The 11,040-nt window shown below is 34.5% G+C and overlaps 3 protein-coding genes across 4 annotated transcripts in view; all 3 read left to right on the top strand.

Annotated features, from left to right (window-relative positions):
• Window positions 1-1,294, top strand: part of LOC107638351 (strigolactone esterase D14-like) — a 2,875-nt gene extending 1,581 nt beyond the window's left edge. The window contains exon 2 of the mRNA XM_016341586.2: window positions 832-1,294. Coding sequence (XP_016197072.1) covers window positions 832-1,276 — 445 coding nt within the window. The 3' untranslated portion in view covers window positions 1,277-1,294. The remainder of the gene's footprint in view (window positions 1-831) is intronic.
• LOC107638352 (protein N-lysine methyltransferase METTL21A) lies at window positions 3,835-7,313 on the top strand. Of its 2 annotated transcripts, none has more exons than XM_021120325.1 (8): window positions 3,835-4,070; window positions 4,151-4,218; window positions 4,572-4,673; window positions 4,792-4,865; window positions 4,956-5,016; window positions 5,096-5,197; window positions 5,968-6,079; window positions 6,687-7,313. In XM_021120325.1, the coding sequence occupies exons 1-8, from the start codon at window positions 3,991-3,993 to the stop codon at window positions 6,814-6,816; spliced, it is 729 nt and encodes a 242-aa protein (XP_020975984.1). In that variant the 5' UTR covers window positions 3,835-3,990; the 3' UTR covers window positions 6,817-7,313. The 2 variants fall into 2 exon arrangements, with proteins under 2 accessions (XP_020975984.1, XP_016197073.1); XM_016341587.2 differs by having other exon boundaries at window positions 3,837-4,070; window positions 4,554-4,673.
• LOC107638353 overlaps window positions 8,423-11,040 on the top strand; it is a 7,155-nt gene continuing 4,537 nt past the window's right edge. The window contains exons 1-3 of the mRNA XM_016341588.2: window positions 8,423-8,862; window positions 9,509-9,614; window positions 10,496-10,548. Of these exons, the coding sequence (XP_016197074.1) occupies window positions 8,509-8,862; window positions 9,509-9,614; window positions 10,496-10,548 (513 nt within the window). The 5' untranslated portion in view covers window positions 8,423-8,508. The remainder of the gene's footprint in view (window positions 8,863-9,508; window positions 9,615-10,495; window positions 10,549-11,040) is intronic.

The raw sequence follows: 11,040 nt of genomic DNA, 5'->3' as shown, positions 1-11,040 counted from the left end.
CGACGGCCGGAAATATATATATATATATATATCTCTCTCTCTCTCTCACACAAAGCGATTTCTGTATAATATAATAATAGTTAACTTTTTTTTTATCTATACATTTGAAATTTAAAATTATATAAATAATATATAAATAATTTTTTAAAATTTTTATAGGTGATTATCATTAAAATTATACACAAGAATCGATTTGAGTAAACAATCTCAAACTTGCAAGTCAACTCCCGTATTAAAAAAAAAAGAGAGAAAAGTTTTATGAAATCAGTTAATTATATGATTAGTATATGTAGAGGTCGTATTATTACTCCAACGTAAGCTTCTATAGTTTAATAACAAGCTAAGATAGTAGTCAACAATATAATTAATGCTTAAGATCCTTCTCAAGTGCCGGCTTTCTATATTGTTTGCCATGGACGACAAATTAGTGATGAGATAACTTATATTGTCGTCCTATACTCCTATCACTAACGACGACTTATAATACTTAATAAAAAATAATAATAAAATTAAAAGAAAGAAGTAAATATTTATACATAAATATATTAATAGCTGATTTTAGTATACAAAGAGTATTTTTGATAATTTTTATGGGTGTCATTTCATGTATTTTTTTAAACAAAACAATCATTTATAAGAATAATCAAAGGTGGAAATTCAGGTGCAGTCGATTTCACGTGAAGATAGTTGAGAACTGTGATATAAAAATTTAGTTAAATAATTCAAATTATCTAACGACTCTCAGTTATTTACTTCACGTGAAGTAGATTGCACCTGAGTTTTCACCATAATCAAATATATAATAGAAGAATATATTGTATGATTATGCAGGTACATAAATGATGAGGACTATGAAGGTGGGTTTGAGAGGGAAGACGTTGAGCAGTTAATATCAACAATAGAGGTGCAGTTTGAAGACTGGGTTTCAGCATACGCTCCAATTGCAGTGGGTCCCAACGACTCTGACGCCGTTGACAAATTTGGAAGCTGCTTGAAAAACATGGGCGCACAAGTGGCGGTGTCCTTGGCCAAGACCGTGTTTCATAGCGACAACAGAAAGATACTGCAAAACGTTGAGACGCCATGCACCATCATTCAGTCAAGTAACGATGCCGCCATTCCGGTGAGCGTAGGGCACTACTTGGAGAGGATGATCAAAGGGGTCTCTGCTTTGAAGTTCATAGACATGACTGGCCATTTCCCTCAGCTTACTGCACCCCATAAGCTGGCTCAGCTGCTCAAAGCTGTTGTGGAGTTTGGTCATCCACAAATTTAAATCCCGCTAGGGAGCCAATAAAATATTTGTATAATATGTATAATAGACTCTGAGTTAAAAAATAAACATCACCCATACTTTTTAGAATAATAAACATCTCATGTCATGAAACTATTTATCGCAGGGTTTACTGAGAATCGAACTCTTAACTTTTTGGATGTAGAGCTTTAATACCATGTCATGAAATCACTCATCACAAAAATTTAAACTAATAGGAAAAAGTAACACTAATGGTTATATCTCTAATACTGAATCAGACATCCCTAAACATCCATTGTCCACATTGTACAGATATTCCATTAGCTCCCTATACTCCCTCTAAACATTGTTTCACTTGCGTGTTATCAATATTTATGTTTCATAATGATTGTCTTTTCGTTTTTTAGTTACCTTGTTTATCTAAACCGTTCTTGTTATAAAATTGATGGAATTATGAAACATATTTTATGTTTTTATGCTATTTTATTTATTTGAATTGATACAAATATTACCAAATAACATGTAACAAAGAAAAAGAAAACCCTCTAAATTGGAAAAAAAATTAATAAAGTCACAAAATAATAAATTAATCATAATTGAATTTATAATTTCCGTTATATACAAATTCTACCATCTTTATTTAAAATTAGTATTTTTACTCGTAATAATATTATAAAATTATAATTTTTTAGAAATTATATAATATATACAAATTAAATTATATTTTTAAAATTTATATTTATTCATTATAATTTAAACAACTTAATTGATTAATTTATCAATTATCAATAAACTAATAAATCAATAGTCTAATTAGTTAGATCACAGATTTGGTAACAACTATGCTTACAAAGTTGGTATTTTTTAAGGTTGTGAAAACCAAACTGATCAATAAATCGATAAAATAATCGGTTCAATAGTTCAAAAATTCAACCAGAATTTAATCGAAATTCAATCGGTTTAATTAAATATAAAATAAAATTATTAAAAATTTAATATATAATTTAAATAACAAAATTTCATATAATCAGTAACTAGAATCAACAAATCATAAAAGTAATCATAAACAACACAGAATCAAAATCATAGCATAATTCAAAATCAAAAAAATTTCAACATAAACAATAAACAATGTAAAGAAGCACTGCCTCATAACACTATCAACAACTAAGAATAAAAAAAAAAACAGCAACCGGCAACTCAAAAATCAAAATAAATAAAATTAACAAAATAACCAAGCAAGGTGACCGTGCAGCTAATATTCCACAACCGAGCAAAGAGAGACGTCGCCATAAGAGAGACAAAGAGAGAGGACGTTGAGCTCAAAGCCTCGGACAGAAAGAGACGAAGACTAACAGATCGAGCGACGATGGAGCTAGTAGTTCTTCGCAGTAGCCATGCCAACAGCTCCCGACTCGACGTCGAGGAGAAGAGGATTGAGGAGAAGTGACGACAATAGATGTTGACTTCGAAGAGAGCGACAGAGAGAGATCCGAAGAGACGACGACCGACTGACGACGACGAGAAGAGGAATGATCCGAAGAGATGACGACCGATTGACAACGAGGAGAAGAGGAAAGATCCGAAGAGACCGATGGTGGCTGGGTTTTAGGGTTTATCAGAGAGAGAAAGGGGAGGGGTGGGTAACTGGTAAGGGTGTACATGGCCCGGCTCGACTCGAAGACTCGGCCCGGCCCCAAACACTTTAAGGACTAATTCAGTGTGATTTTATCGGGTCTAGGGCCGGGTAAGGGTCTCAAAAATAGATCCGGTCATTATTTCGGGTCGGGTCCGGGTCATAGCTCGAGTCACCCGAACTCGGCCCGGTGGCCCGGTCATCATACACAATTAATATTTTGTGTTATTAGTGATGGATGATGGCTATTCTTATGTGAAATTTAAATATTATAAACCTTAATATTTTGTGTTATTAGTCATTATAAGATTATAAGTTAATGTTTTATGTTTAAATGCATAAGACTTTAGACTAATGCATAATATTGTGTTATTTGTATTGATTTAAATATTTGGTGTTATTAGACAATATTAGTATTGATTATGGTTATGCTTTAATTTTAGAGAAGGGTTGATTCTTGTTATATTTTTTTAAGTGAATTTTACTATGTGAATTGTGAAATAATGATTGGAGATTAGGTGATTTTTACATGTTAAAGACATGGTTTTCACCCGATTTTTATCTAGTTTTCACCCGGCCCGAAGGTGCGTAGGTTTCATCGGGTCTAGGACCAGGTTAGGGTATAAAAATTAGACCCGATCTATGTTTCGGATCGAATCTGAATTAAGCCAAATCCGATGTGGCCCGACCCATATACACCCCTAATAATTAGGTTGGTTTCTTTTCTTTTTGTATATAAAGCAAACCGATAACTCTAAAAAAATCCAATTGGTTCTAGCAATTTATCGGTTAACTATCGATTTATCAGTTCTTAAACCAGTTTTTACAGAACGGTTTTATGCCTTAATCGAATTAATTACATGATTAGTTTTTTCTATTAATCCAGTTGAACAGGCCAATCCTATTTGGTTTTTGAGAACATTGGTATATTTTAATAGTTTAGTGCCATTTTCACCAACTCGGCTTGCATTTGCACAGTGCTGGTAATGACGTAATCTTAGTCTCACCCAGAGATTCATTTGAAAGTTGGAACACACAACGGGGCGGCTACTGAAGAAAGAAGAGCAGACGCCGTCGTATTAATCCCTAAGCGTCGAACATGGAAGCAACACCAAACACACAACAACAAGACGATGATGATATCGTTTGCTTAGATGCGTCCTTCTTCCTCAATGACAAGTAACCTCTCTCTCTCTCTCTCTCTCTCGTGAATACACTGTCCTCACTCTTACTCTCAAGTTCTTTCGTGGAATTTTAAGTTACCAGCTTACGAACTTCACATTTGGATCCCAAGACATTCAGCTCTTCTGTCTCCAATCCGCTTCAAGTGAGTTTTCTTTGTTTATTTACTTACATGATGACTCACCAATCATATTTTTAGGTGCTGATTGTAACTACTGGCTCTTTTTTAAGTTATACTTGAATTGATGGAAGCTAAAGGAGCGTATTGGAACTAGGGTTCAAAGAAATTTTATTGCATTCTGAGTTGTCTCAAGAAATTTTAAAACAGCGCCAATGTTTTGACCTTGTTATACTTTAGCCAAGTGCTTCTTCACACACAAGATTATTCTAATTTTCAGAAGTATGCAGATTGGGTGTGGAATGGGTTAATTGTTTAGGATGAAAATAACCGTCAGCTACACTAATTATGTTTCGGATCAGCTGATTTTGATTTGACAGGGCAGCTGGTATGGCCGGGAGCCATGCTGCTAAATGATTATCTTTCAAAGAATGTTGAAATGCTGCGGGGTTTCACTGCCATCGAATTGGGTTCTGGTGTTGGTATGTTTTCACCTTGATACGAAAATATCATTTTGTATGCTTAGAATCTTAGACTCATTTCATTTTAATTGGGTTTTCCATTTGTATTGCTCGCAAACAATGATTACCTTTATTTTAGGTATTACTGGAATACTTTGCAGCAGATTCTGCCATAAAGTTGTGATGACGGACCATAATGAAGAAGTGCTAAAGGCAGGATTATGAAATCTGTTCCTGAGCTGTTTAGTAGCACATTCCAAACTATCTGCATTGTAGACTAATTATTATGGTATCTCTTCTCAGATTTTAAATAAAAATATAGAGCTCCATTCATGTTCCGACAATACTAGTCCTTCTTCTCGCGGTAAGTCCTAAACCTTATGAAGAGATAGATATTTTGATGCATTGAATTAGACATTCTATTTAAATAATATTTGATGCAGGATTATTTGCCAATAAACTGGAATGGGGGAACTCTGATCAGATCAATGACATTTTACAAAATCATCCAGGAGGTTTTGACCTTGTCCTTGGAGCTGACATCTATATCCTAATGAATATAATCTTGAATTTATCCATACGTTTCAATATTTCCCATTCTTACTCATTTCCCATTTGCTCATTTTTCTACTTCAATTCTCATCTCCTTCCTTGTAGGATATGCCTAGGTGCTGGGGAACCTTGAACATTCTTCTTTAATAACCATATGCTATTTTTGTCTTAAGTTTCTTAGTCAAATTTCCATGGTTTTCTTGCACTGGATTGATACTTTTAAAATATGGGCCATTGCAGAATGGCATGGCAGAAAACCAGGGACCGCAATGGTGGTGACGCCATGGCATTTCCTGACAGAAATGGCTGGATTCTGTGGAATGTATTTTGCATTGGAGGGCTGTTTTTGTCATTTTAAAAACCATAAAACTAGTGTTAGGAACACAAAACCTTCTCTGACTTGATTTCAGCCTCTTCACCAACCCAAGGAAGCAAGGAAGAGGAAGTTATAGTGCTACTCCTACTGCAAAAAGGTTTTGTGTTGGTGAAGAGGCTGAAATCAGCCAAAGAAGGTTTTGTGTTCCTACATTAGTTTAGGGTTTTATAATGACAAAAACAACCCTCAAAAGCAAAACAATTCCACATAACACCGCCATTTCTGTCACGGAATGCCACTGCTCTCAGTCCCTGATTTTCTGCAACACAATGTACTCCCAGATGGCAGCAGCCACAAAATCCGCCATGTCATTCTGCCATGGCACCGCCATGGCCGATATTTTAAAACTACGAAAAATATCATTATGGAGACCTTGACAATGCATAAGTTTTCAGCAGTCAAGCGTCCCTATGCTATTCAATACTGTTGAACAACTATTGTGGGCTGGAGAGGGCAGGAGATGCAAATTCATACTAGCCTATGTATCACGAACTAAGACGTAAGTAACCTAGCTTGTTATGTTCAGTGTTGTGTTTATTTTCTTGCCTTAATAAAATTTGTTCTGCTACTTTTATGTTTTACTGGCAGCATATTTATCTTGTAGAATGACTGGATCCAAGTTTGCATAGTTAATGTATCTAAAATCTAGTGTTATTGGATAGGCTTAGGAACAGATATTATGTTGCTTAGAATGCGGTTGAAACTAGTTTTGTAAAATCTTTACAAATTTACATTATTTTGAAAGTTTTCTTGGTTTTGTGCTACCTTGATTAATTTTCTTTGCAACTCCAAATAAGTAGAAAGACATAGTGGAGGACCATAAAACCTGAAACCTTCTTCATGAATATTCTTAAAAAAATTGCAAACGCTAGGAACAAAAAGTATACTTTACCCTAAAACAAAAGTAATCTCTGAATTTTCCTTCATTATTTTATTTTACGCTCTTCAAATTTGAACAACGAAAATCATTTTACCTTTCTATTGCAGACATCAATCAGGTACATTTTAGCATAAGCATTACGGTATCTAATTTTCAAATTTCCATTTTATTCAGTCCGTGTCACTGTCGGTTTAAAGTTATAAGCATTCTGTTTCCCTCCTTGCAGCATGGATTCAATGATTCTTATCGAAGCCTCTAAGCACCAGATGCAGATGAAAGAAGTGCCTGGAACTCGGCGCATTGTCGGAAATCTTGAAGGAGTCATCTACGAAATTACACTCGGGTCAAAGCATTAAATATATTTTAGTTGGAGTGACATGGTGTATGATAACCAAAACAGATTTGAGGGTTTGGGCTTTTGTTCAACTGTTTCTTTCTCGATCTGTCTAACCAGCAAGGCGTTGTTGAGGACACATGATTTTCTTCAAATAGATACAAGGCAGATAAAAAGGACATGATAGGAAGGTTGCTTTTCTTGTTTCAATTTGAAGGGATCCACAATAACCATTGGAGTTTTTCAGGACACTAGATTGGAGTATAGTCTTTCATAAAGCTCTATATACACATGCCCAACTATGTAGCATGCCCCTAGTCCCTTTACAACCGATGAATCTTTGAAGTTTGAACTAGTTCATTGACCAGGTTTCATGTACAATTTTATTTTCTTAGCCTTGCGCATAGTCAAGATGGATATGTCTTAAATGAACACAGTTGTAATCTGAAACTTGATGGTCTCCTTGAAGAAGTTTTAAGAATATGAAATTACATTCAGACATTGAAAAGGTCATCCCCATTGACATGGACGCTTCCAGGGTCTATATCCTAGCAATTCAACTAGCTTGGCGAGCTAACTGATCATATTTTGTATTAGTGCCAGCTGTGATAGGATTTATTACTAAAATCATTTGTAGGATCAATATATTCACCAAGTTATGGTGACTTTCTACAATTTGCTATTGAAATACTAGTATACTACTAAGGATTCAGTAGTATTTGTTGTTGTTGGTTGATCTACTAAGGTATCTCAGGTCATATTTGGGTACGGGAGTTGGTTATTTTAATTGACTAGCAAACTGCACTGGAACTCGTGAAATACTTCCTAAGTTGTTTGAAGGTAAAAACTCAAATGAAGTTGACTTTACGTGAAGTTGATACTTGAGAGCCGTTAAATGATTTGACTAATTTGACTAAATTTTCATCTAACGGCTCTCAGGTATTAACTTCACGTGAAGTCGACTGCACCTGAGTTTTCACCTTGTTTGAATTACCTAATTTTGAGACTAATTGAGTTGCAATCTAGGAGGGAGACCATACTAAGGCCACCCAGCAGTTACAACTAGATTTTGGGGTTGTGTTTGTGTTCGAAATGCCATATGACGAGAACTAGGATTGGATATTTGATTATTATTTTAGTTTCTAGATTATTTTTTTATAAGATTATAAAAAAATTAAAAGTACAAATCTACTAATTTATTATTTCTAATAACAAGATAAATTCGCGAAAGACATTGGCATTTGCCTGAGATGAACTGCATAACGTATAGTTGCCCTTAATTATTTGAATAACTTGGCCATATTTAATGCTCGTACTGATACACACATTTTTATTTTTAATATTAGGTTAACAATGGTATTTTCTTAAATTATAATTTATTGTAGTATTTTTTTAAAATGTGGAATGATTTAATTTACGGAATACAAATAGAACCGTGTGATTTTTAAGAGGTACAAAAATCGAATCATCCGATTTTTAAGAGTACAGAAATCGAACCATCAAATTTTTATACTGGACCAATTTATGTTTAAAAAATTAAAAAAATTTAGAATACAAAATTTGAAGTACCGAATTATGTACCTCCTGTCGTTTTAAAAAACACAGAAAATTATAACACTCCTCCTATTTCCATATCCAAATTTTTTAGCTTACTAATACACTGGTTGGTGCAAAAATCTGCAAGTATCTTTTGTTTCTTGGCTCCTCCCAATTGATGGAATCCCTGCAATTGACTCAAGACTGGCACTCAACTCATTTCAGTTTCATGAACAGCCTCTCTTCTCAACTCAAACTCAAACTCAAACTCAAACCCATCAAAGTTAAGGCCTTCTCTGCTGCTGCTGCTGCTTCTTCTCAAATCAGAAGATGCGGCAGGGCGAAGGCCTCCGATGCTCAACTGAAAGAGAATTGGCTGTCTTCACTGTCTTACCCTCTTTTGAGTGAAGACACACGGCAACACCAAAGTGATGCCTCCAACTTCAAATGGGTTCTTGGAATCGACCCTGACGTCTCTGGCGCTGTGGCGCTCTTGAAAACTCAACATTCTCATTCTGATTCTGCGCCTCAGGTATCCTTCTTCTTTTTCGTTCGCTTTACGTGGCTTTCTAGTTTTTACCTTATAAGTCAGAAGGAGGTGTTCCTGTAAAAGGAACAAGTGAATTCAGTTCTCAGAAGTCTGCTAGATTCCTTATATAGTTTGGAAATTACCTCTGACGATGGTGGGATTCATTTAGGGCTTTGGGTTTGAGAATTTGGTGTTTTATGCAAGAATTCATGTTTTCCTGTCAATACATGATATTAAAAAGAGATGAAAGTGATGCACGTTGGAGATAGATTTATGAAGGAGCAAGATTGTTGATAGTAGAAAAGGTGCTGTTTGCTATTAACATGATCAGAGGCTGCTATGCAGTGTGATGTGAAATGCAAAAAGGCATAGAGGGGTTATTTAGTCTATCCATTCTTAAATTAATGTCTCGTGGATTGTGATAGTAATTGATTAAAGTTGTTCAGCTATTGTGCAGTGTTACTATTAGATTTCTTGGTTTCTTCATAAAAGGAAGAGGCGATGAAACTATAAATCCTTTCTATTTTTGTGGATTGGCATTTTATCCTTTAATTATATTGATTTCCTCTTTTTAGATAGATGATGCTCGGAATTTCATTGCTCCATATGTTGCCAAAGATGTCATATAATTTTAGTCCAATATATGCAGGTATTCGATTCCCCTTTTGTGAAAATACTTGTTGGGAAAAGAACTCGAAGACGGTTAGATGCGAAATCCATTGTTCAGTTGGTTCGTAGTTTTGATGCTCCAGTTGGTATAATATGGTTTCTCAATCTTTATCCCCACATAAACATGCAGGCATCTTGATTGCTTTTCTTTTGGGCTCTGAGCTTCAACAAAATGTTTACTTCTGATTGATATTAATTTGCAAATTGAATCATCATAGGCTTCAGTCCAATTGTCTATTTTCTCTTGTTATTGGTGGTTTTAGCCTGAAGTTTTAAATCTTGACTTCCTTATCTTTTCTTTTTTCCTTTCCCCACTTTTTTGTTTCTATTCTATCACCTGGTTTGCAAGCATAATATGTTGACAATTCTAGCTGATGTGATTTAATTTATTGCAAGCATCTTAGTAAACTTGTACGTTAATGTTTAGTATTTTATTTCTAAATTTTCTGCAATACAAAAATGTAGAGTTGATGGAAACTTTGGATGGACTGGCTGTTAGTTAAGTACATTAAGTTCATGAATACATTTGGGAAGCAGTGGATACTGTACAGAATCATTAAGAGATCTTGTTACTCTAAATCCGAAGCTGCTGTTAATGTAAGAAGTCAAAATTTTGATATTTTGAGGATCCTTTGTTCATAGGGTGCCCCTTCCATTTCCTCGGTTCCCTTGCTACCAGGAATAATCTTAATGTGTACTTGTTGAATTACAAAAAAATGAAATATCGATTGTGTTATAAAATGTTTTGATATTTTGTGTGCTTCTCCTATCAGTATTCTCAAAATGTTGGTCTGATATTGCTTATAATTTCTATCATAGATGATGTGCCCTTAGTTATAGATTGTTGGTAACAATTCCTCAGTTTATTACTGTAATTTTGGAATCATTATCTTGCTTTTTCGTATTTCTTTGAAGGTTGACAATGTTTATGGTTGGCTATTTGCAAATTGAATCTTGATTTCATTAGGAACCACTGCATACATAGAGCAATCACTCCCTTATCCACAAGATGGAAAACAGGTTTGTATGCTCACTATAACTTGAAAATCTTTGGAGTTTTATAATGAAATTAGTATTTTGCCAATGGGTAATAACTTGCTACTTTCTTTAATTTCCCATTCCTTTTGAAAAGTTGGTCAACTAGCCTTCTCATAATTCCCTTGATTTGGCTTCAAATTGTCCCCTAATGGGAAGAAAACCCTGCCTAGATCTCAAGAGTAAATTTGCTTTCCTTTCATCGACCAAAATAAGGTTGCTAAAGTGTCACATTAACCATTTAACTCGTACTAGATGAGTTACAAATCCAACTATGCAAAACATGCGAATTCATATATAAACTTTCTTTTCTATGATACTCGTGATTTAAGTAAACGCTAATGAAATCGGTTAAGTCTCAATTCTACTAGAAAGTTTACGAGTCTAAATTAGTTTTTGTCATTTCTATTGGGAACTTGAGTTTATTGTATAAATTTCTTATTCTTATTATTTATATGTTATGTCAGACTGTAAACT

Source organism: Arachis ipaensis, chromosome B04, assembly GCF_000816755.2.
Source record: "Arachis ipaensis cultivar K30076 chromosome B04, Araip1.1, whole genome shotgun sequence".
In the NCBI taxonomy this organism is placed as follows: Eukaryota; Viridiplantae; Streptophyta; class Magnoliopsida; order Fabales; family Fabaceae; genus Arachis; species Arachis ipaensis.
Note: the sequence above shows the minus strand (reverse complement) of the source record. Positions and strands in the feature narration are given on the sequence as shown.

Bases quoted from the DNA above. Each gene is read 5' to 3' on its own strand.
- LOC107638352 (XM_016341587.2), top strand. From the start codon at position 3,991: ATGGAAGCAACACCAAACACACAACAACAAGACGATGATGATATCGTT. The intron at 4,071-4,150 runs GTAACCTCTCTC...TGGAATTTTAAG, and splicing joins TCCTTCTTCCTCAATGACAA to TTACCAGCTTACGAACTTCA. The intron at 6,080-6,686 runs GTAAGTAACCTA...CCCTCCTTGCAG, and splicing joins TATGTATCACGAACTAAGAC to CATGGATTCAATGATTCTTA.